At 45.4% G+C, this 25750-nt stretch overlaps 1 protein-coding gene and 2 non-coding genes across 3 annotated transcripts; all 3 read left to right on the top strand.

Moving 5' to 3' along the window:
- The first annotated feature begins 2182 nt into the window (after positions 1–2182).
- On the top strand, positions 2183–15688 carry LOC130127465 (cerebellar degeneration-related protein 2-like). Its single transcript, XM_056297117.1, has 6 exons — positions 2183–2582; positions 9535–9647; positions 11842–11990; positions 12115–12279; positions 13778–13985; positions 14087–15688. The coding sequence occupies exons 1-6, from the start codon at positions 2504–2506 to the stop codon at positions 14852–14854; spliced, it is 1482 nt and encodes a 493-aa protein (XP_056153092.1). The 5' UTR covers positions 2183–2503; the 3' UTR covers positions 14855–15688.
- Positions 15689–21827: 6139 nt separating this feature from the next.
- Positions 21828–21900, top strand: trnar-ucg (transfer RNA arginine (anticodon UCG)). Its single transcript has one exon. It is a non-coding gene; the product is annotated as a tRNA-Arg (tRNA).
- A 406-nt stretch (positions 21901–22306) lies between these two features.
- On the top strand, positions 22307–22378 carry trnam-cau (transfer RNA methionine (anticodon CAU)). The gene has a single exon. It is a non-coding gene; the product is annotated as a tRNA-Met (tRNA).
- The last annotated feature ends 3372 nt before the right edge of the window (positions 22379–25750 follow it).

The raw sequence follows: 25750 nt of genomic DNA, 5'->3' as shown, positions 1-25750 counted from the left end.
CACCGAACTGGATCTGCGTAAGATCCTGATGACAGTGTGTGAACACAAATACCCCCAAACAGAACTAATTCCTCCTCCTGACCAGGAGGCCCTACATGAGGAACTCCTACAACCTTTATTCTCAAATAGCAAGCTTCTCCTTTACACCAGTACCAGGCTGTTAACCATGTAGGGAACCATGCGTTCTGTGCCGGTATTACTTCCTGCTGGTAGAATGAACACCACAACACCTGAGGGCATAGAGAGGCCTAAAGTCTCTATTTACCAAAGGCAGTTTCGGGTTTTAATAACCAGCCTGCCTCCTTAATGCCTTGTGATTCATTCCGCTTGCCTTTAGTGTTTTATTTAATTCGAATTTTATTTTATTCTCTGTAAGAACATTTAAATTTGTTCAGAAAACTTTGTTCAAACATACACTTTAATGGCAATTGTAATGATGATGATAGGACTACTACTACTATTACTATTACTACTACTACTACATTTTTATAGCGCTTTTCTAGCTGCAACAGCCACTCAAAGCGCTATCACCATGCTAACAAAGACATTTTTACTTGGTGGCAGTACTACTGTACTTCAAAAAACCGTGCTGTGCAACTGACTATACATGCAACTTTCCACAGTTTGCGTACTTCTACTACTACTGCTTGTGTACTACTACTACTACTACTACTACTGTTTGCATGCTATTACTACTACTGCTAATACTGCTACTATACTATGACTGCTACTACTACTATTTCTATACTACTACTGCTAACACTACTACTATACTACTTCTACAACTGCTACTACTACTAGTAGTAGTCTGCTAATGTCACTATATACTACTACTACTTATACTACTACTAATACTACTTCTATACGACCACTAGCACTACTACCACTACTGCTGCTGCTGCTAAAGCTACTACTACCATACTACTACTACTACTGCTAGTACTGCTATTACTACTACTATACTATGACTACTACTGCTAATACTATTTCTACACTACTACTGCTAATACTACTACCACTACTGCTAATACAACTACTACTACTTCTAATACTACTACTACTGCTAATAGAACTACTACTATTACTACTACTGTTAATACTACTACCACTACTACTACTGTTAATACAACTGCTACTACTACTACTACTACTGTAACTGCTACTACTACTGCTGCTGCTGCTGCTGCTACTACTACTAATACAACTACTGCTATTACTACTACTACTACTGCTAATTAGCAGTAGTTGTATCCATAATATAACAACCTATACTACTACAACTACTACCGTAGTAGTAGTACTAGTAGTAGTAGCAGTGGAAGTTGTATAAGTAGTAGTAGTAGTAACTGTAGTAACTACTTCTACGACTGCTACTACTACTACTGCTAATACTGCTGCTACTACTACTACTACTACTACTACTACTGCTAATACAACAGCTACTACTACTACTACTACTACTACTACTGCCTATACTACTACAACCAATAATAATGATAATGATAATAATAATAATAAATCTGATGCTGTCTGTCGGCTGGCTCTCCATATTTGCGCCACATTAACCTTAATCGATATGGTTTTATATGGACGAGTGGGAGTGCTCACACAGCAAGAGGACCTGATGAAGGCCTGGTACATATTATTATTATTATTATTATTATTATTATTATTATTATTATTATTGCACCCGCGGTGGTTAGGACAAGGCTCTTCATAAGAATGACCTCATAACATCGTGTTCTCTCATAAGTGGTCAGACGGGGTTGCGGCGCCCGTCCCGTTAAATGTGCGCATAGGAAGCGCTGCTGCCTATTGCAACACCACTGCCACGTCTGTACGCGAGCAACGGGACGGCGGGATGAGAGAGAGAGAGAGAGAGAGAGAGAGAGAGAGAGAGAGAGAGAGAGAGAGAGAGAGAGAGAGAGAGAGAGAGAGAGAGAGAGAGAGAGAGAGAGCGAGAGAGGTGGGAGTGAGAGAGAGAGAGAGAGAGAGAGAGAGAGAGAGAGAGAGAGAGAGAGTGAGAGAGAGAGAGAGAGAGAGAGAGGAGAGAGAGAGAGAGAGAGAGAGAGAGAGAGAGAGAGAGAGAGAGAGAGAGAGAGAGAGAGAGAGAGAGAGAGAGAGAGAGAGAGAGAGAGAGAGAGAGAGAGAGAGAGAGAGAGAGAGAGATGGGAAGGAAATAGGGAACAGTCGGCTCCTCATACAGCTGGGCACAACCGAAATTAGACGTCGGCGGTGGAAGCCGTCTCCGTACGGCGACGCGGTTCCGGCGGGTTTCGCTTCGTTCTCCGGGAGGGAAACCTCTCTTCACGGGGAGTCAGACAGGATGTCTTTTGTCTCGAGACGGTAGAAGACGTCACCCATCCATCCTGCTGGCGGCGGCGGCGGCGCGGCTTGTCTTGGGAGGAAGACGCAACGCCGGGGACGAGAGGCGAGAGACGGCGGGTTTTTGTTACTCCGGGCTGTCTGCTGGAGTCTTAGGTGGCGACGGGTCCGGCCGTCCATGTTAAACTCAGGGAGAATGGAGGAGTTTGTGACCGAAGAGGAAGAGCCGTGGTACGACCAACAGGATCTGGAGCAGGGTAAGGCATCCACATCCACAGACACACGCTTGGCTATGATATGATCACTTTTAGTGCTGTATGATGACGGACATGTGATCGATGCCGGCTCTCTTGTGGTAAGTCCCCTTTTGGATATGTAATCATCTGCTAAATGAGTAGATGTGGATGCAAATGTGGATGTGACATCCTCTGCACGGCCCTGCGTGCATGCAGCATCCCGGCGAGCTCAGCTGGTCTCCACAAACAAAGGCCTTGTTCATGCAAGGAGACACACCTATGATGTCATTTTTACATACACGTAGATTATTTTCATTAAAAAAAACTGAAAACACTGGGTGATTTCTCATTCCCAGCGACAATAGCATGATGACAGAATAACATGGCAGTAACTCTTTCAGAGTCCCTTGGTGATGCTACAAAATTGGCTGTCAGTGTTGCTAATATAATAAAGCTAGCACGAATGAAACAAACATAATGAAATGCATTTTGACAAAACAAGTTCAATCAAAGGACGGCTGCTGTCTGCACCGCCGGCTCTCGTCTGAGATCTGGATTTTGGCCTAATACTGAACCATTAGATATGAAGAACCAGATTTAGACCTGGCCCGAGAATATCGGCGCATGCTGTTTTGTCAACATGTTGCTCTTTTTAATGTAATCTGACCTTTTATTCAAAAATACGGGATGCAGTAGCAGGCCTGCAGCAAAGATCATCCTAAATCCAGGCTTTCCTCATTTAACCCCAGCCCATCTGTAATCATCAGATAATTACCTCCTGCCTGTCCATCAAGCCCATTAGCTCTGCCATACATCACAGTGTCAGCCCCTGGCAGTTTCGGTATTTTTAGACCATGAATTATAGTCTAATAATTCAATAGTCTCACTTTAGTTCTGTAGATGTGATGATTATGAGAGACTTTAATAGAGTTTAGAGCCACCCCCCACCCCACCCCACCCCACCCCACCCCCCGTCCCCTGCATCCCCTGGTCATCAGGCCAGACTGAGACTGGATTGCATGCTTGAATGGAAGAGGAGTAAATATGCGACATCTCTTTGGGGGAAAAAAAGAGAGGGCATTTTATCTTATTTTTACAACTTTATTTTGGCGTCAAGGTGAGAAGTATTTCCCCCAACTGTCAATGTGAAATGGCTTCCAAAGTCTCAGCTAATTAGCATATAGACGAGGGCTGTTTCGTTACGATGAGGGACCAGATAGGCACGCACGATATGGAGCTAGTGTCATTCATTGCGCGATTTTCACGCATCGCAGTGAAGCGTGACAGCTAAGCTCTTTTCTCTAGAAAGAAATGTTGTTTAAGCCCCATTACCTGTATTCCCTGAGAAATACAGCAGGAGAGAAAACGTTTGATAGCCACACGTACACATAACACACACTCCCATCCTGTCCTTCTGCAATGCTTATTGCATTTCCAGTATCTCCTAATTTCTTGTCTTGGTGCCAAAGCACTTACCCTGTATGGAGGTTAAATGCATTACCGCATAGATTTTGCTCAGCTCGTGGTCTAAGTGGAGACAGCCACACAACATGCACACTGACGGTGCAATACTTTGATGACACCTGTGTTTTTCCTCTTTCTGCACAAACTCCCATCGGTGGATGCAAAGATCAAAATACATCCTGGGCCGTGGGTGATTTGTTTCTGCACTCTGGGGAGACAGGGAGGGAGAGACAGCAGGGCATGAGCAAAAGGGGGAACAGTAAAAAGGACTAAATGGGATGTCAGCCAAAATGGCATGTGTAATAGTAATAAAAAGTACATTTGCCTCCATTTGTTCACCGATGCTTTTGTGTGACCTCTGTGTCCCTTAAGTCGAAGCGTTCCTGACCTTTGCAGATGTGCTGTCGGCCTCAAAGTGCTGACTGGCCGGGATCGCCTTTAGACGTGTGGTACTGCCAGGTGCCACGAGTCCACCCGAGAGAGACGCCGCTGGCATTGTATTACTGTTTGGTTGCACTCGACCGGACTCAAGTTTTATGACGCACCTCAATACAGCGTTAGCAAGCGGAAAAATTTGAGATTTCATCCCAAAACAGTGAATATATATGAATCTGTGTAGGAAAATCTGTGATACTGATACCCTCTAGAGGGCTGCCTTGACGTCGCATGTGTCCGGTGGATGGTTTTCATTTTGGAGGATTCAGCAAATGTAGATTTTGGACTGCAGAGTCCAGTGGAAATGGCAAATACAAGAAAATAATGCCGTTCCAGCTCACATTTCTCAAAACTAATATATCTGTAGATAGGAGGATGCAAACATATGTAAAGGAGATGTTTCTTTGTCTGTTGCTACTGGGAGCTATCCAGAGCTGTCTACTGGCCCCGGTCCAAGAAGCCAGAATGAGGCCATACCAGCTGGAGCTGCAAGCTTGTCTGGACTCACCGGTTAGCAAGGCGAGACTTACATCTGACGACAGCCTTCTGGACCGTCTGAATGTAAAGGATGTATGCCACCCAGGAAGAATGTCAACTATGAGTACATTTTGATGTGTACGTTTCACACGGCAAAACTGGATTTTTCACAGATAAGCCGGTAAAATCCGAAAGGGAGAGGAGAGGCCTCGCTTTCTAATTTCCCTCAAATCACGCAGGAGAAATACTCCTAAAATACCAACATCGCCATCAGAATAGCAAGCTATTCAACGCACACGCACACACAATTGATAGGCCTGTCTGCATAATGCACGTATTGTATGATGCAGTGTGACGACCATCTGCTCACAAATACCTTTTTAAGCCCTTTTGTGCGTATAAGCTCATGCAGAGACAACTGGATTGCAGTTGTTTTTGCTGGAACATGTAGGGAATCCATTCTGCATCAGAGACTCTGGTCCCAAAACAGATGGTATCTGTCATATTTAAGTCATGATGCAGCACTTTATGACCAGAGACACACACTGGTCTTTGACAACCATGGGTCACATAAGTTGTTTAACAGTGCAGAGAAATGCATTACAGTAATCACCCCCTCTCTCCCTCTCTCCCTTTCATTTTGCTTTTGACACTGAGGCCCCGGGGCTGTGATATGTTCCCGTTCCCCCTCAGGTAGACAGTTACTGATACCCAAAGAGAGATAGATTTCTGAATATAGACACCGAGATATAATTTGTGCTGTGTAAGTGGGTTTTTTTCCCCCCCGCGGTCAAATTGCACCAGGTATTGAACAGACTTTGACAAATTTCTCCAAAGTCTCGAACCCATGGTTGCAGCTTTACTGTCTCTGAAATGAAAGCATCAGAAATAAATCCCAGAAAGTTGCATCGAGTTCATCTGGACACAACGTTTAGTGGGAGAACCGATTCAACTTCCTGGGACTTCCTTACCTGCATTATGAGCATGCATCGAGCCAAGCCATTCTCTGAGTGTGTTGCAATTCTTTTGTTTTCTTTTTTTTGGGGGGGGTCCCTCTTTTTCTCCCCAGTTGTATCCAGCCAATCACCCCACTCTTTCGAGCCGTCCCGGTCGCTGCTCCACCCCCTCTGGGGGCTGCAGACTACCACATGCCTCCTCCGATACATGTGGCGTCGCCAGCCGCTTCTTTTCACCTGACAGTGAGGAGTTTCACCAGGGGGACGTAGCACGTGGGAGGATCATGCTATTCCCCCCAGTTCCCCCTCCCCCCGAACAGGCAGCCCAACCAACCAGAGGAGACGCTAGTGCAGCGACCAGGACACATACCCACATCCGGCTTCCCACCCGCAGACACGGCCAATTGTGTTTGTAGGGATGCCCGACCAAGCCGGAGGTAACACGGGGATTCGAACCGGCAATCCCCATGTTGGTAGGCAACAAAATAGACCACCACAACATCTGAAGGCCCCACACTTAATTTTCTTAATGAATTACTTCAGCATCTGTCATCTAGCACTATCAACTATTGGCTCTCGCCCACAACAACTTTAACCCAAAGGGACTGTATCACCGTTGTTTTCACTACATCAGAATGGCTATCATGGGTAATGGCAGTATTCCCATGTGTGATGTGTGAGCATATGTTATGGAAAAGCTCAATAAAGATTCATCATATTATCAAGAAGACAAATTAGAAGATGATAAGTGAGGGAAAATAATACAAATGACAACTGTGTGATACCTAAGCACATATCAGTGAAAATGCTGTTCATAGTGGTCTCGATGCATGCTCAATAATCCAGGTGTAGAAATCCCAGAAAGGTTGGCTCAGTTCATCTGTACACCATTGGCCCCCAGTATGTTCAGTATTGAGTCATGGTTTTATTCTACAGTCCGTTTCAACTGTGAACTTTTCCCCACACACTGTTTCTCACTGCCTCCTCTAAGCGGAGCTGCAGGCCTCAGAGGGCTCATCTGTTGTCAGCTAACCGGAGCTCGGCTGATGGGACCCATCGAGTTTTACGTGAGCTGTGGGTTCTTCGGACCCTGCAGGAGTTCATTAGGCTTCCAGCACGGAGGCAGATCTGTGAACCAGCCCATCTGGAGGAGCTTAGCATGCTACTCATTAATCTAATTGAGGAAAGATGAGACTGGACGGGTTTACTAGCTAGAAGAGGGACATGGTGAGAAAAATGTGAGCAAGAACTAAAGTAAATCAAGCGTGTGCAACAAAATACTTGAACGACATTTGCCAACGTGACCAAGGCATAAATGAGCTCCGGCCCCGGCTGCAGCTTAGTCTCCCATCTATCTCTTGCTTTTGTGTTTCAAGTTAGGCCGGGACACAAATACACTCTTGGATCGGAGGTGAGAGATCAGGAGTCAATGAAAGGAGCGAGCACATGGGGATCGGTCTCAGTGATCATGATTGAGTCCTGAAGACAGACCCGGGAGTACTACATCAGAGATGACCTTATTGACTCTTTAGCTACTGTTTTATTTTGTTATCAGAGGTCTTGGCAGACATTTTGCCCCCTCCAACCCAACAGCATTGACCGTGCACACCGTTGACTCCAAACTCAGAACATAGTGTGTTACTGGCAAAGATAACTCATGTACAGTATCGCCTTTATCAACACGAGACGGGCATTAACGGCCGAGTGATGAGGAGCGGAACTATTAAAGCGCCCCCAACGGCTTTCATACTGTAAGTGCTGTTTTTACGACCAAGAAAAGTGGAGTTCATACCACTACACAAGCACTCCGTCAAAGTGCATGGGTGTAATAATCAGCAAATTAAGCTGTATGTCGCGGTAATGTCGGATTTTTTTTTTATTATTGGTTTCATCCATCCCAACCTCTTCATGTCGCTCCAGAGGTGTTGCAACTCTGTCTATTTCTGCATGTCTCTCAGTGGACTGCGGTGTCTCTTGGCACAAAGACACAATCAAAACATCTCCAATCTTCATATTGTCAAAGGGGATAAGGGGGGGAGATATGCTGCAGAGTGGCTAACCCCCCCCCCCCCCACTGCCAAGCTGCTGTATTACAGAGACAAAGTGGTGCAGGGGTTCCCAAACTTTTTTTTTCACGCCATGACTCACCATGCGCAAATCATTTTCGGGCCCCGAGACCCACCGAATACGTTGCGCAGTGAATTAAAGCGATAAATTGTTATCAAGTGTCAAAAAGCGAGATGATCAACAATCCTCTCTATGATGTTCATCATTTTCAGTCTTCAACCCTGGCCTGCTGAATGAGCGAATGGAACTGACCAGGCAATGTCAACATTAAACAGCATTTTACTGATATTTTGGAATACAGTTAAATCATTGCGTCGTTTGCAGCGACTTAAAAAGTATGAAAATAAATCTTTTCTTGTTATAGTTTAATAAAAAAAACATTTGATCCTAAAAAAAGAAAAAACATGTAATTGTGTAGTTTATTTATTGTGTAAATGAGTTTATTGTGGACATCCTGTGAGATCCATAGATTGAAACCCACTGAATTAGTGCGTCTTTAGATTATTCCAGATTATTCCGTGAGCAGACTGTGTTCAGTATCGTTCCCTTGTTCAGTATTCCCTACATATGAATACACAGTAGGGAGTCATAAATGGAGATTTTGGGCACTACTGAATTGTCATTTTGCGTCTTCTCATCCTGCCATGTGGTATTTAACAGTAAAGAATGCAAGAGCAGAGCAAAGAAGAGGCAAAGCATTGCATTGTGGGGTTTTTCTCTCTCCATTTTTCTCTCCAATTGTATTGGCCAATTACCCCACTCTTCCGAGCCGTCCCGGTTGCTGCTCCACCTCCTCTGCCGATCCAGGGAGAGCTGCAGACTACCACATGCCTCCTCCGATACATGTGGAGTCGCCAGCCGCTTCTTTTCACCTGACAGTGAGGAGTTTCACCAGGGGGACGTAGCACATGGGAGAATCACGCTATTCCCCCCAGTTCCCCTTGAACAGGCACCCTGACCGACCAGAGGCGGCGCTAGTGCCGCGACCAGGACACGTACCCACATCCGGCTTTCCACCCGCAGACGCGGCCAATTGTGTCTGTAGGGACACCTGATCAAGCCAGAGATAACACAGGGATTCGAACTAGCGATCCCCATGTTGGTAGGCAACGGAATAGACCACCACGCTACCCAGATGCCCGCATTGTGGTATTTTTAACGTGTGAAGTAGTGTACATGCGTTGGACGCAACATATTCAGTTGCATTGCTGCAATGTTTGAGGGCACTATATAGTGAATTAATTTTACCATTAGAATTTGGACAAAATAGAGGAAGGTAAATATAGTGGACTATATAACCTTGCTTCAAATTAGAACAAAGAGTTTTTCTTCATGTCATTAACCTCCTTCTCTTCCCCTTTTCCTCCCTCTCCCAATCCTGATCACCCTCTCTCCTTGTTCCTCTTCATCACACTTTTTTTTTTACACACTCTTCATTCCTTTCCTCCCTTGTCGCCTTTGATCCGATTCAACCGGCCTCCTGTTTTCCTTTTGCCTGTCCTGTCTTGTTTTTATATCTCTCCCTATGTGTTCCTCCTTCATCTCTCCGTCCATCTCTGGTTCCCTCCCTGCAGACCTCCACCTGGCAGCAGAGCTGGGGAAAACTCTGCTGGAGAGGAACAAGGAGCTGGAGGACTCCCTGCAGCAGATGTACATCACTAATGAAGAGCAGGTGCAGGAGATCGAGGTATGGATCACACTACTGATGCCAGCAGTGTCCGTAGGCTGGTGGGATTCAGACAGCTTGGGATGCAAAACGAGTTGGGGGGCTAGGACGAGTGTGATGAATAAACCTTTCAGGGGGCTGCCGAGTCACTCTGATCTTCAGCTGTATCTGAAATGACATGAGGTTTTGGAGCGTGAAGACTCTTGGGTATAGTATGTTAATGATGAAGGAACTGATTATTCATAGATGTTGGGATGCGCTCCATTACATCCACTCTTTACCTTCCAGCGTTCAGCAGTCCTCCGTGGTTCAGTAAATGAAGACTGAATTAGTTCTGTAGCGGGGGAAGACAATCATTTTAGTGAAATGGATTTCAATCAAGGGATCTGGGCAACTCATTTCAGCTTCGCTAATTTAAGCCATTAACTTAAACAATACAAGTAATTGAGGCCCTGTGATGGCCTGGCGGCCTGTCCAGGGTGTCTCCCCACCTGCCGTCCAAATGCTGCTGGGATAGGCTCCAGCATCCCCGTGACCCTGAGAGCAGGATAAGCGGTTTGGATAATGGATGGATGGATGGAATACAAGTAATTGAAACTGGCATGGCATTTTAGAGACAAATTAATCAGCTACAAGTGAACCATTAATCCTTAGTGAATTTGTTTGTGTAGTTAAAGGAGAGTTGTGCTTTTGTTTTGTTTTTTACAATCTGGGTTTTACTTTCACTATTTTTGCTATCGTGTGTAATGGTTATGATTTCTCTTTACTCTTTGTCCTTATTTTGGAGATTTTGCACACACTGCTGGACAAAGCGTTACGGCTGCATTTACGGGACAGTCGAACACGGAACGTCCTTTCAGCAACAACAATGAAAAATCTTATTGCTTCAGTTGGACTGTGTGCAAAATTTCCCACTATCCGTGACTGGCTTGGTAGTTAGACGATGGTTACTAGGCTGCTCATTCCTGCAAGTTGAACTCACGTTGAAGTTGAACCCGTTACTTTGAGTCCCGTGTAAGAGCTTAGTGAGTAAAATGATATCATATCTGATATGCACAATGGCAAAAACTACAACAATAACACCTGGTCTATTAAAAAAACAAAAACCAAATCTTCCTTTAGACCAGCGTTTATGTGTCCGGGTGGCGTGGCGGTCTATTCCGTTGCTTACCAACACGGGGATCGACGGTTTGAATCCCCGTGTTACCTCCCACTTGGTCGGGCATCCCTACAGACAAAATTGACCGTGTCTGCGGGTGGGAAGCTGGATGTGGATGTTGTGTCCTGGTCACTGCACTAGCGCCTCCTCTGGTCAGTCGGGATGCCTGTTCGGGGGGAAGAGGGAATTGGGAGGAATAGCGTGATCCTCCCATGCACTACATCCCCCTGGCGAAACTCTTCACTGTCAGGTGAAAAGAAGCGGCTGGCAATGCCACATGTATCAGAGGAGACATGTGGTAGTCTGCAGCCCTCCCCGGATCGGCAGAGGGGGTGGAGCAGCAACCGGGACAACTCAGAAAAGTTGGGTAATTGGCTGAGTATGATTTGGAAGAAAAAAAGGGAGGGGGGGAGAGACCAGCGTTGATGTGTGGTGTTTGGATTAAAGTTCAACTCCGGTGCTTTTTTTACCCTAATCTCTGTTTTCCTGTCAAACTGAGCGATGGCTGGCCAAGTCTTTTAAACTGATTCAGTATTGAGCAAGCTAGCCTCATTCGACTGCTGTGCACCAAGCTGCAATGTAATCCTTCGTCCAATAACGTCCACCAAAAAAAAGGGGGGGGGGTTGGCACTGACAGAATGTGATGAGAGGGGTCTAAAGAGCCTTAGCCATGATATCAATCATGTATTTAAATAGATATCAATTCTAATCTTATCTAATCGGGAGCAGAAGCCACACTGTGATCCTGTGAGGCGTGAGTTGCTACAGGACTGGCCAGAAGGATTACACTGCAGCTTGGTGTGCAGCAGTCGGCTGATGCGATATTGTTCAATACTGGATCAATTTAAAAGATTCTGCCAGCCATCACTTGGTATGGCTCTTAACAAGAGGAAAGTTGTGCTCAGGTTAAAAAATACTGGGGTTTGCCTATAAGGCCATGATTTCAGACTGTATCTTAGAGTTCATGATCAAGTCCAGTTGTTACCAACGAATACGTGTTTATACAGCTACTTCTGCTGCCGCACTGTGTTTTGTGTTTCTTTGCTTGTCCCACAGTACTTGTCGAAGCAGCTGGAGGTTCTTCGGGACATGAATGAGCAGCATGCCAAAGTCTACGAGCAGCTGGATGGGACCGCCAGAGAACTGGAAATCACCAACCACACCCTGGTGATGGACAGCAAGGCCTCGCAGCAAAAGATAGAGAGGTGTGAAGAACTCGCTCCCTCCCCCCTTACTCTCCCTTTAGTCCTCCTTCCATTTTGTTCCTTGCCTCTGTCCTCCCAGCCCCCTTGCCTTGCCATTTGTTCATCCTCCTGTCGGTCTCACCAGGTTAACAGGGACCATTGAAGTGCTGCAGAACCAGGTGGAGGCTCTCTCAGGGCAGGTGGAGCAGCTTCGCTCGATGGAGCAGCTCCGAGTTCGGAGGGAGAAGAGAGAACGTCGCAAGACCATCCACTCCTTCCCGTGCCTGAGGGAGCTCTGCACAGCGCCCAGGTCAGGACTACTCCCAGACTGACATCAATTTTTTGCTTTTTTAGATGCAAAGCACCTCATGAACCTAGCTTCTAACTCAATCACACACTCCCAAACTGATGTTTAGTCTCACGTTTAGCTGTATCACCTGCATAGGTTCGGAGGGGTTGACTTGTGAAACCATCCCCAAATTTTACAAACTCAGCTTAGGTCGATATGAGATATAGTCTGGGAAGCAGTCAGAGAATCATTTGTGCCTGGCAGATGGAAGAAATGAGGTGCTCCGCTTCTTCATCATGGGGTCTTTGGCTCTAACTGATTAAAGGTTGACCCAACTGTCCTCAAAGCAGTTTTGTTCTACACCCACTAATGATGCCCCTAACATGAGCAAATTCCAACTGAGCTTTACCACAATGAGCAAAGCAAAATTAGTGGGCTGGCTCTGCAAGGCCAGGAGGCGATGTGACCCCTCCAAAAACGTGAGTGAATGACTGCATCTAAAAATATATACTGTTGTAGCATATTAAGAGCTGTTTTTTTTATTATCATAATCAAAATTGGCAAAATATTTTTTTTTCCACAGAAAAAAACATCGACAGAGATGCTAGTAAGACATACTGTATCGCCTTTAACTTGTTCTAACAAATCAAGTTTTGATAAAAGTTTCCGTGATGCGTCAGCTTGCTTTTCTGGGTTGACGGTTAGCCGAGAACATGATTCAGATGAGCTAACTTCAGCTCTGTTGAACCTGTGCAGAAGCATCTGTTTTACAATATGAGTGTTAAACAACAAGTCAGGATATGATGTAAACAATGTGTGATATTAGCTACTCAGCTGAAGATGTACAGTCAGTATAAGGCCTACATCCAGTTATGAACGTGTGACAATGATCTTGTATCTTTCTGTTCATAACCAAGTCCCAACACAGTCGCGTTTCCCATCTATGATATTATGTATCCCTATATTACAATAAATATATGAATACCTTCTGCAGTTTGCATGATTTAACAGTATACACCCTGAAGGAAATGTGGATATGGGAAAGTTATTACAAGCAGTATCCATCACATTTAAAATTGGTAAAATTGGGGGCGTCTGGGTAGCGTAAGGGTCTATTCCATTGGCTACCAACACGGGGTTCTCTGGTTTGAATCCCCGTGTTACCTCCGGCTTGGTCGGGCGTTCCTACAGACACAATTGGCCGTGTCTGCGGGTGGGAAGCCGGATGTGAGTATGTGTCCTGGTCGCTGCACTAGCGCCTCCTCTGGTCCGTCCGGTCACTGCCAGGTGAAAAGAAGCAGCTGGCAACTCCACATGTATCGGAGGAGGCATGTGGTAGTCTGTAGCCCTCCCTGGATGGGCAGAGGGGGTGGAGCAGAGACCGGGACAGCTCGGAAGAGTAGGGTAATTGGCTAGATACAATTATGGGGGGGATCCCCCCCGAAAAAAATGTTTTTTGGATAAAATTTCAAATGATTATACTCCTGGAGCATAGTGGTCATCAGTGTGTATCTTTTAGATACGAGGATGGATTTGTAGTGGGCAGAGTTGAGAGCTTTTCCTTGGATGCAAAGTGCCAGCCTCTCGAGGAAGAGAACCAGCGTCTGAGGGAGGCGGTATCTGCCTTGCGCTCAGCAGCCCGGCTGGAGAGAGGACGGCGGGAAGGGGTGGAGAGGGAGTGTCACGTTCTCCTGGGAGAATTCTCTCGCCTGGAGATACGGGTGCAGGTAAGAGTCAAAAAGTTTTCCAGAACCGGGAGATATCTGCGTGTCCTGTGAGAAAATTAACAATTGTCCTCATGTGTCTCTGCCCCCCCCCCCCCCCCCAGGATGCCGAGAGTTGCCAGGCGAGGGTGCGCGAACTGGAGGTGGAGCTGCTGGAGTTGCAGCAGCTGCGTCGTGCGCGGACACTCCTTCTGAGTGGCGAGGACGACGGCGTGGCTCTCACCCAGACGCTCCTCAACAGAACCCCGGAGACGGACACGTTCTTGGAGGGGGAGACGGTGGAGACGGGCGGAGGAGTGAGGGAGGAGACGGAGGGCGGGGGAGGGGTGGGAGGCGAGGCCCTCCCTTCATCCAGCCCCGTGAGGAAAAGCTGCAGCGACACGGCGCTCAACGCCATCGTGGCCCGGGACGCCTCCGGCAGAAGGCGGGGGAGCTACGCCCTCCACGCCAACAGTGTGAGAAAGAGAGGGATGTCTATTCTCAGGGAGGTGGATGAGCAGTATCACGCCTTACTGGAGAAATACGAAGAGTTATTAGGGAAGTGCAGGCGACATGAGGAGAGCCTTTGTCACGCCGGTGTCCAGACCTCTCGCCCCGTCTCCCGAGATCCTTCCATGAAAGACTGTGCCATGGGCCCGACTCCGGCACCTCCCCCCACCCCCAGCCAGTCCCCCTCCACCCCGGAGGCTATTGAGAGCATCAGCAAACAAGTGGAGGCTGTTGATAAGCGGCTGGGACAGAACACGCCAGAGTACAAGGCCCTTTTTAAAGAGATCTTTTCCCGTATCCAGAAGACCAAGACTGACATCAAAGCTACCAAAGCCGCTAAAGCGAGCAAGCCTGGCAAGTCCGGCAAGTCTAGTAAACGGTAATGGCTGGGTTAAAGAGGAAGGCCGTGTGCTTGTTCCGTGTTCAGAGCTTGAATTTGTGAAGAGGGGTTTATTTTATCTTTCTCTGATATGAAGCAAGGTTACAGGGGACTCTGCTAGACAGCCCCCCCATCTTAAAATGAATTTCAACCATAGGGTCGAATTAGTGTTAAAATATTTCACGATAAGAGTAAAACCTTTCAGGGCACAGAAGACTTGGATTTGCATGAAATTATACGGAAGAATCTCAATTCAGCCACAGTGAATTTAACTCGCATCTTATGAAATATGAAAAGAAGTCACTTGACCTATATTTAAACATAACGCCACTCTTAACTCTACTAATCACCGTTCATACTCAACATGTCTTTTCCTCAAAGTCTGCCTGTTTTTACTGAAGAAATACGAACACTTTAGTCTTCAGATGCCTTTTGCCACACAAACCACAGATACAGCCGTCACTTCAGATTACACCAACCCACAGGAATATGGACCCAGAGGACAGCACCGTATCTCTCAGCAGCCATACCAGAGCACCAAACACGGAGGTCTCGTGCTAGAAAACTGCATCTGCTTCAAAAACTTGGGGAAACTGCATTTTCTAACACGGTGTGTATAAACCACAATAGTTTAATTGACCGTCCTGTACTTGCTATTGTAAAATCATGCTAGACCACAACCCTCCCTATCTTCAGTGGTCTCAAGAATACACCTGACACTGGGGCGTCTGGGTGGCGTGGCGGTCTATTATGTTGCCTACCAACATGGGGATCGCTGATTCAAATCCCCGTGTTACCTCCGGCTTGGTCGGGCGTCCCTACACACACAATTGGCCGTGTCTGCGGGTGGGAAGCTGGAGGTGTGTGTGTGTGTGTGTGTGTCCTGGTCGCTGCACTAGCGCCTCCTCTGGTCGGTCGGGGCGCCTGTTCAGGGGGGAGGGGGAACTGGGGGGAATATCGTGATCCTCCCACGCGCTGCCTCCCCCTGGTGAAACTCCTCACTGTCAGGTGAAAAGAAGCGGCTGGCGACTCCACATGTATCGGAGGAGGCATGTGGTAGTCTGCAGCCCTCCCCGGATCAGCAGACGAGATGGAGCAGCGACCGGGACGGCTTGGAAGAGTGGAGTAATTGACTGGATACAGTTGGGGAGAAAAAGGAGGGGGGGAATCCACAAAAAAAATAAGACTACACCTGACATAGTTGTTCAATATATCACTATTGAAAAAAAAATGTTATTTTAACTACAGACAAGCCTTTTGCCTGGAGGACGTTGCTGTGACGTTGCACTGCTCCTCGTGTGTGACCGCAGTACTGTATTTTATACTGTAGGGGTGCCTCGCTTCTTTGCCAAGAGATTTTACCCTGACGCTCGCGCGCTTTCCGTCAAGCTCTGCGCATGCGCGCCACTTGACGTCTAACGACATAAGGGAGCCCCGATGTATTGCAGTGTTAGGGGGCAGGACGCCGTTTGCTTTCTATTTTATTTTTGAGCAAATAACCTTTACCTCCCACTGTGAAACGCTCAGTGTCGCCGCACTCAAACTCCCTTGGTCTTATCCGCGTTAAAGGGGTCGCGGCCCGCGGGCGGCGATGTGGCGGAGAGCAGCCGCTCTGCCGCGTCTCCGAAAGGAGCAAAGCTGTTAAATGGATGTAATAGATGCACAGCGACATAAGATCGTGATGGAGAGGAGACCGCTTTTGCCCTCTAGCTGGAAAGAACACATCAAATCTCACACGTTGGGTCTTGAATGTGAAGGAGTGCTAAACTAACTAGATGCTAAATAACTGCTGTCTACCCTTACCGAAAAAAGAAGGGAAAAGACAATCTTGGCAGTTTGTTGTCTTATGTTTTCTGGGCATTATGAACACTTTAAAAACGATATTTTGACAAGTTAAGCGGAAAAATCTTTTGAGTATCGCTCATTTTTGAACGTTGATTGCTTCGCTATTGTAGCGTGCATGGATAAGTAGACGCGGTAGTCCTTGATTGACGGGTCGGACCCTTTAGTCGACTGGTTAATGTTGTCGCTTACGGAGTGAGAGATAAGACGTAGGTTCGCGTCCCGGCTGTGGCGGTACCCGGGCTGTCCCCTGAATTCGCTACATTATCATATACGGTGTCTGCAGTTTTAGTCATTGGAATATGATTTTTTTTTCTTCCTGTTTTACCTATTAGGCATCGATATCAGAAAGAAAAAGCAGCAAACCAGATATATTTTGATTGTTATTCAATTAAGTCAAAACCTAAACATACTGTAACGTGCATGGATAAGTAGACGTTAGCCCTTGGCTAACGGGGCGGACCCTTTAGTTGACTGGTTAACGTTGTCGCTTGCGGAGTGGGAGACACGGGTTCGCGTCCCGGCTGTGGCGACAGTGGCCCGGACTGCCCCCCCCCCCCCCCCGAATTCGCTACAATACAGATCACTGCATTGAGACGAACGAGAAGTGCTGGATCCTGCACGTCCAGACAAACCTACTAGTGGATGGGTGAAAGGAAACGAGCTTCTTGAAAGTATAAACCTGAAAGAGCCTGCCACGGGCCGCTAGGCAGGAAAAACAGTCAGTGTTAAAAGCCATGCCCTCAAGTTTGAAATCTCTGCACGGGGTTTGGCAAACACGCTGAAACCACCTGCGTGGATTTTAAAATCGAGGATGCTGATTTTCACACCGATGTTCTTTCCCCGCCAAGGCTCCCTGGCAGGTTTTGTGCAAATCTAATGGGTTTTTTTTCTACTGCAGTGTTCAGACTATTTTTCTTATACTTACATAACACTTTTAATAACAGTAAGACGCACACATAGCAGAGCTGCAGCCGGTATAAGGCTTCTAACCAGGGCTTTTGAATAGCAACTAGCAGTCGACTTTTTACAATATAGCTCCTGGACAACTAACAGCATATAAACTTTTATTATAATGAATGTTAGTATAGCAAATATTTTATAAATACTTCCTTAGTAACTCAGATGGGGGAAACATAACCGAGCTTCAAGCCTAGCAAACATAGCAAATAAGACAATACACGTGTGTTGTGTTGATGTCATTTGTGATTAAAACTATACCAAGTTAAGGTTTTTTTTTGCAGTCTTGTGCTGATAATCTGTAAATGCCATTGTCTTCTCTCGGGGTCTCTTGGGTCATTTTATCTGAGGGACTTCTGGGAGAGTAAAACGAATGTGGAAATAGAAAGGATTTACTCCTTGCTTCAAGAACTGTGGCGTGCAAAGTTCGTTTTTTGGTCGCCACCAACATGGCTGATCGAATGGTTCAAGCTGTTGCTTGAGTACTTGAATGGTTCAAGCTGTTATTTCTGATACTAAACCGAGCTGCAGAGTCAAGCGCTAAAGTGCCAGGCAGAAGCTAATATTTGTGCCCTACATCGCCTCCTATGACAAGCAAAAGAACTACGTCAAAGCAGCAAGTATCCCTGACTGCAGGGTGCAGATCGGGGGCGGTGCTCAATATGGGCGGAGTCAAACGTTTGACCCCGCCTACATTGAACATGGCGGAGCCCCCGAACTGCACACTGCAGTCGAGGGCTTCTCCGAAGTGGAGGCGAGAAGAGGGGAAAATCCATTAGAGGAAACAATACCAAACCAGAGGCTATTATCTCGGTGTTTTACAGGCTCTCTAGGTTTCTGTACTGTAATTTCCCACTTACTTACTATTGCACTTAAAAAGGTTTGACGCCCAATATTTTGCATATTTAGAATAGCTAATGTCAACTTCTACCAGTCTATTTATTTGTGTGAATGTCACAATACAGTGTCTTCGATTCTAACAGTTGTTTGCTTTCTTTTTGCCTGTTTGTGAGTGTTACTAACATATTTTTGAAGTAAAAACGATTTAATTTGCTTTACTTTTATCATCCAGTTTAAAGATGTGTATCATCAGTTAACATGGTATGCATGGTATATCGGCATCCAAGATTATTTGGACATTAGTTCACATCATCACAAAACTCAGATCTCTTACCATGTTAATAAATCACTTACGTAATGCCTTTTGTGTGGTTTTATTTCAGTAATGAGTACATTAGTAGGAGGAAAGTCTGATGTGTGACACAGCCCATCCTCAAAATGTGCCGAGACATGAAGTAAAATGTCCCTGTCCATCCTGTTCTCATTACTGCACTTTACAGCAGAATAACATAAGATTTAGCGTTCAAATTGAAAGCATGTGACGTGTCATGTTTTAAATTAGAATAATTGTCAAAATACTAAAGTTGATTAATTGACTCAGTGTGGAGGGAACATGTCATTGTAAAATAGTTAGTATTCGTCTCCTGGTAGAAGGGAGCCTTACGAAAGGGTAAAGGCTAAATGTTTAGAAGAGTAATGTAAAGGAAATAAGTTTCAACCAACACATGGCACAGACAATATAATGTAACGCAATGTAATGAGGGGGACAAGCAACCAATATGTTTGGGTCAAACAGAATACCAGCCACTAGTAAGTAGTTTGCTCTGTGCTTATTGTATATTTTGGGTTTTCAGAAATTTTCAGGAGCATCAACCATTAAATCTATCCGAACCTTGACACCTCATCTCTCCATCAGTATGTTTGGAGTCGAGTGTTTCTGTCTCCCTCTAGTGGCCAGAGATATTTCCATCACTGTCTATAGCTCATCAAAGTCTGGCTTAAACAATGGAGCCTTATGCCTACTATGTTAAGGAATCAGTCAAGAATAGAATAGATAAATAAGTGTATGGATACATTTGGGGGTTAATAAATCAATAGACGGACGTGGTGTAGAAAAATAAGCCATTAAATTATTAAAAATAAAATTGCACACAAATACCAATCAATTAATCAATCAATCAAGTTGCATTTTATATAGCACTTTTCTAGCTGCAACAGCCACTCAAAGCGCTTCTGGTCAAATATCACAATTGTTTAAAAAAAAATTTTGTTACTTATCAATTGTTTCCAACTCCATCTCAATTTCTTGGGACACATGCTAATAATAATTTTTAGGTCAAATATTTTAGATTGTGCCCAATTCACCATTGGTTGAGCAATGTCAGTGCACTGATTGACAGACCTCTAATGTGGTGTGTCTTTTTGATGGGATATGCAGGATTTTTGGATCCACCCGTAGATCAACTCAACGGAAGACTTCACTGGGTGGTGAAAAGATCTATACTACTATGCAGCGATATTTTTACACTATTGTCGTTTTGATTAATTCCTCTGTCGTGCATTTCTGTATCTCCTGAGATGAGTCTCAGAAACAACAAAACAAAACAAAACAAAAAGCACTGACCTTACATAGCAGATTGTGGGGGTGATGGACTTAAATGGACAGTTCGCCCCAAAATCAAAAAACACATGTTTTTCCTCTTACCTGTAGAGCCATCTCTCCATCCAGATCGTTTTGGTGTGAGTTGCCGAGTTTTGGAGAATTCGGCATGTCTCTTGCCAGAAATCATGACCCGGTTACTCAAGATAACCCACAGACCTTGTTGTGAGCAGTTTCATGTAGGTGTATCATAGTTCCGAAGGAGACACGGCTGTTGAGTTTTTTGAGCATCACAAGCCGAGTTTCATCAACTTTATCCTTAACGTTTAGTGGGCGATGTTGCCCATAAGATAGGGTTCTATGTGTCCATACTTTGCTGATTTGCGAGTTTGTACTCCAGATTTCTGTATGAATGACATCCTATACATCGACTAGTGCACATGAGAAAACAATGCCACGCAAAATGCTACAATATCAACAAGCTGTGGGCCGTACATCATCCGCCCAGGTCCGCCCCAGCCGTTGCTGAGTAGAAAAGTGTTAATCAAGAACATAGTTGGTATAAAAATAGGTTTCCATTCGCGTACGATTATCGAGTCTGTACGCTCGGTTGAGATAGAAAAGTTAAAAAAAAAATTGGGGGGGGGGGGCTGTGGAAAACCGATTTCCAACAGCAAACTACTCTTATTAGTGTAACCGGTTATTTTCTTGCCTGGTGCGGGATCTGATATGAGGTGTACCACACCACAAGACGACGTCACTAACCGCTCGGCTAAAGGGTCAGAATTGTTAGCCGGGGGCTAACGTGTATTATAAGTAGTTTACAGTCGTCATCCTCTCCCGGAAGCGTGCTCTCGCGCTTTGTTATTCCCGCGCTCTGAAGAGACTTCTGAGGATCTGCACACTTCCGGATCCCGATTCGAGGTGTACTGCACCACAAGGCGACATCACTAACCGCTCGGCTAAAGGCTCAGACTTCGTAGCTAGGGGCTAACGTGTCTTATTAGTAGTTTACATTAGCCTTTTACTTTTTATTCATAATGACTTTTGGGACGATATACAAAGGTGACTTCAGACCTCTTGGTTTCTCTCATGGTAGTGGAAGGAGGGTCTTTCGTTTGAATGAAAACAGCAAAACATTAAGACTAGATAAAGACAAAACTACAGGCCATTCTGAAGTGGCGACAAAAGCGGTCTCCTGACGTTTCTGGATGGGTTGAATTGCAGCTGTTTTCTTTAAACATCAAGCACATCGGTTCTTTGCGTTCAACGTGTTCATAAGGGGGGGCGTGTCTGTTCCCTCGGCCCCGTGTTCCCTCAAACCTACTTTGTTGTATTTAACTAATTTTAACCTAACCCACCTTAAGGCGACTTAACCCCAACGTAACTCTAACCTTAACGCGACGCTTACCTGACCTTAACCGTTAGCTCACCTGTTCGATAGCTAGCCCACAGCGCTGAGGGAACATGGGGGCTGACCCCACAGCAAACACGTTAGCGTTAGCTTAATGAAGACAGCTAACGCTAGCTTTCAATTTTTCCGAAAAAAAAACGGTTTAAAAAGTATGTAATCATATTTGGTGAAATCCGAACGACGGATTCGTACCTCTGTTGTTCGGATGTGTTGAAATCCATACGATATGTTTACAATTTGCCGATACATCAATCAAAGCACGGCAACGCACTATCTCGGCTTTCTTTTATAAAGCAGAACTGCCGAGAAGCTAAACGTGTGGACCGCGTGGCCTAATGGATAAGGCGTCTGACTTCGGATCAGAAGATTGAGGGTTCGAGTCCCTTCGTGGTCGCTTTTTCGCACTCCGCTGATCTAAAAGTCTTGTTTTTAGGCGTCGCAACTGCTCCGACTGTATAAGAACAACTTATAACGCCTTATGTATCAGACGCAAGTTTGTAGTTGCAAGATTTGTAGTTCCGCGTTCGGCTTGGGGTTTTGGGAGTAGGGGTGGGGGCTTTCGGTGTCTCCACGCCGCGCTGTGTCCCTTCTTGGATGTGCCGGTTTGAGTGGAAGTCGTTGGGCTTCTGAACGCTTTATGTATCAAACGCAGATTAGTAGTTGCGAGGGAAACATCCGCATTCTGTCTAATAATATCCAAAAGTAGAGTAACAAGGATCATTAGTCCAGACTTCAAGCGAGTCCACTCGCTGTTGTGTATGAATAATATATAATTGTGCTTATACAAGAATGTGACGCGCAGCAGAGTGGCGCAGCGGAAGCGTGCTGGGCCCATAACCCAGAGGTCGATGGATCGAAACCATCCTCTGCTACTTTTGTTTTTGTAAAAAAAACCTCTCCAATTTCTTCTAGTTTTAATGAAAGACTGAAGTGACAAAGCCAACAATGGATTGGCGGACGGAAAAGAAATGACCCAAATTGACCAAGTCACTTAAAGTAGAATTGGTGCGAGGCTTCTTTTCTCGAGATTAATGTCAGCAAAACTAAGGATATGCTGATTGAGTTCAGAAAACAGGGACCTCGGGTTAAAACAGTTATATCTGGTAAAGAAGTATAAATCCCTCTTAAAAATATTTTGGTACCATACCAGGGTTCGAATAATAAACTCAGCTTCGTGGGGGTCTCCAAAAACAGGGCAAAAAAAACGTACGCATGCGCTCAATTCATGCCCACGCAGCGATGGGACTTTTATTTATTACAGTGTATGACTGGATAAGCACTGACACGAGCACCGTGTCAAGGAAATCGAATGTTTAGCCTAATGCCCTAGAACCAGCTACTAGGCCTACTACTACACTGTAGTGGAGGACTTTGAGTATTTTTTTACCAAACTTTAGTATATTTTACCAAACACAAAACAATATTATATAGGCCTATTATATATAAAATATATAACAATATTTTACCCAAAACAAAAAACAGTTGCCATGTTAAATTCAAGGACAATTAGTTGCTTACTTCGAGAGTCGAGATCACTAACACTCACTCACACACGTAAATGGCATGCATGGCACAGCGGCCAGTGAAAATGTTGCGTGGTGAGACCAGCTCACAAGAGTACACTGCAAGAGAGAGAGAGAGAGAGAGAGAGAGAGAGAGAGAGAGAGAGAGAGAGAGAGAGAGAGAGAGAGAGAGAGAGAGAGAGAGAGAGAGAGAGAGACACAAACAAACTGGTATTTTACTATTTCATATTATTAATGTTGTAGTTTGGTCCGTCAAAACAAGTCCAGTGATTATGGCTTATAATCTATAATGTAGGCTACATAATTTTGTTGTTTGCGCATGGGGGTACATGACATGTAAAATAGGTTAGTAAAAAGTAAAAGCCAGCATCTAACCTTGGCGGAGACAAAAACCGACCAAAGTGGTCTGATGGCTGCTGGCTGTGGTCGCCGTCCGGGAATCCGGGATGTTGAGGTCCGATGTCCTTTCTTTAGCCAAGATTGGACGAATGGTGTGGGGTCGAATTGTTCGAGTGGAGGCCCATTTAAGTCCGAAAACAACAATGCAGAGAGGCTCCTGGCTTGCAAACGGTTCCTGGTCTGGTTGTCAGTGTCGTTGCACGCAGAGAAGCCTCTCTCACACTGAAGATGTTGGAAGAATAGTGGTGCTTGCCACTATTAGCCTTTTCAAGGTTTTACCCTGATGTTCCTCTCCTTTTAGTTTCCAGTCTCTGAACTGACTGACTACTTCACCGCTAGGCTCTCCGAGGAGTTTAGCAAACTTCCCCACCCCACCTCACCCAAATAGAACGAGTTCAGTCCTCTCCTTTGGCCAGAAGTGCTGATCCATAGGCTTGAGCATGGTTACCAGGTCACTCTCGGGGAGACGCGTGTTGAGACTGTTGATGATTGACTGGTAAAATTGTGACTTGTTTATTTTACAGTTGGTTTCGGGGAGATCAACTCCTTTCAGCTGACCACTGGATATGTCCGTTTTGATTTTCTGTTCGGTTTTCCCCCATTGGTTCTTCATGGCCGAGAGCACCTCAATGGTTTGGTGAATGTTTTGGCTTGCATCAACAAGGGACGTGTCCCGTTTCTGTAGCTTCAGGGAGAGACTTTGTAGTTCACGCAGCACGTCTTTCATTGTAGCTAAATCAGTAAGGGATCCAGTGGACGTGAGGTACTTATGTAAATCAGCGTACTTGGCCTTCTCGACACCAGAACGAGAATCATCTTCACTAGCTGATTCAAAGTGTTTTGCCAACACTGGAAAATCTTTCAGCACAGCTTTGACGGCACGAAAACTGCTGGACACCCATCTAATGGTAAGCACTTTCCAAGGGCGTAAGTTTGGTCTCAGTATTGGTAGGGACACTGCCAAGCAGTGCCCCCGGGGGGTGGGGGTGGCGGCAAAGCATCCTAAAACAAAGAACTGCAGTCATGTCATCTTTATTCCAAACAAAAATGCTAATAGACATTGTCAACACCTCACCTGAAACTCTGTTCCTGATTCATCATCAGCCTGCTCTACATTTGTTGCTGCATGCTGCCGTTTTTCCTGTGTGCAGTGATTCATAGTTACTAGCAGTTATTCACTAGTTTAACCCTTGTAATTGCTAACATTGGTTCAAAGACTAGAGGGGACACAGTTAGCTTTACTACTACTCTCGAAACGTATTAGCTACCAGTTGTTTTTTCCACAGTAGACGACTGGTGATATTACGCTAGGCTAGCATGTTTGCATTTGTGTGGGACCGCATCCGCGTGTCTTTAAATCGACCGGCAAATATTACAGAACCCAGTCAGTTAGCTTCAATACTAGCCTTCATTACATTCACTACACTAACACCTTAATAACACTTTTCCATAGTAGAATGGGTCTTAACGTTAGGCTAGGAGGCTTGCATTTTGTGGGTAGTTAGCTAGCTAACAACAGCCTAGCAGCTAGTCTACTACTTACTCTCTGGGTGGCGAAAAAGCTTCGGCTGTCTCTTCTCTTTTTCGGTGGCATTTTCTATCTACAAAGCAGAAACACGGACAAAAATGTTGAGGCCAAACGAAATACTAATGTGAGCCTGATATCTTACCGTCAGTCCAACTATCTTGGAGCAACTCTGAGAGGTGACGAGAGGGGCTTCGATACGTTCATGTGCTGAGAACGTGATAACCCCTCAGCCAATCAAATGGCAGCATATCTAAACGCGTTGCCTTGCAGGTTACACTGAAGATTGCGATGAGAGGGCACGTCGGAAAAATAGTTCTCTACATACTTTAATACGACGAATGAGTTTGCGAAAAAATATTATATTCAATGCATTATCTGTGAGCAATGCCGACTGTTGCGCCATTCATCTCATCAAGCTTCAAAAAGGGATTCAGTTTTGTTTAATGGCAACCTCTCTTTACCGACGGTGTAAGCTGCCCTGAACGAACTAGCCGTCTCTTTATGTATAGTGGCGCTGAGTTTAGCAGCGTTCTTTGGTAACATTTCCTTTTGTTTGAGCTCTGCGATTTCCACAGATCGTTTGTGAGCACAGCTGTCACGGTGTATATAAATCTTCTTACGCAGTTGCTTTTGAACGGGACTCCGCACCTTCCCATCAATCCACTCATCAGATAAGTGCACTCCTACCCTTTTTTCCCCGATAGCAACAGCGTCTTTGCTTCCTTGCAGACCAGGCACCCGAGATCATCCTTTGTGGACGCCAGCCAGGGGCGTCGTTCTTTCCCCGACCTCCA

The sequence above is a fragment of the Lampris incognitus genome, chromosome 17 (genome assembly GCF_029633865.1).
Source record: "Lampris incognitus isolate fLamInc1 chromosome 17, fLamInc1.hap2, whole genome shotgun sequence".
NCBI lineage: Eukaryota > Metazoa > Chordata > Actinopteri > Lampriformes > Lampridae > Lampris > Lampris incognitus.
The sequence above is the reverse complement of the archived record's forward strand: the minus strand, read 5'-3'. Positions and strand labels throughout refer to the sequence as shown.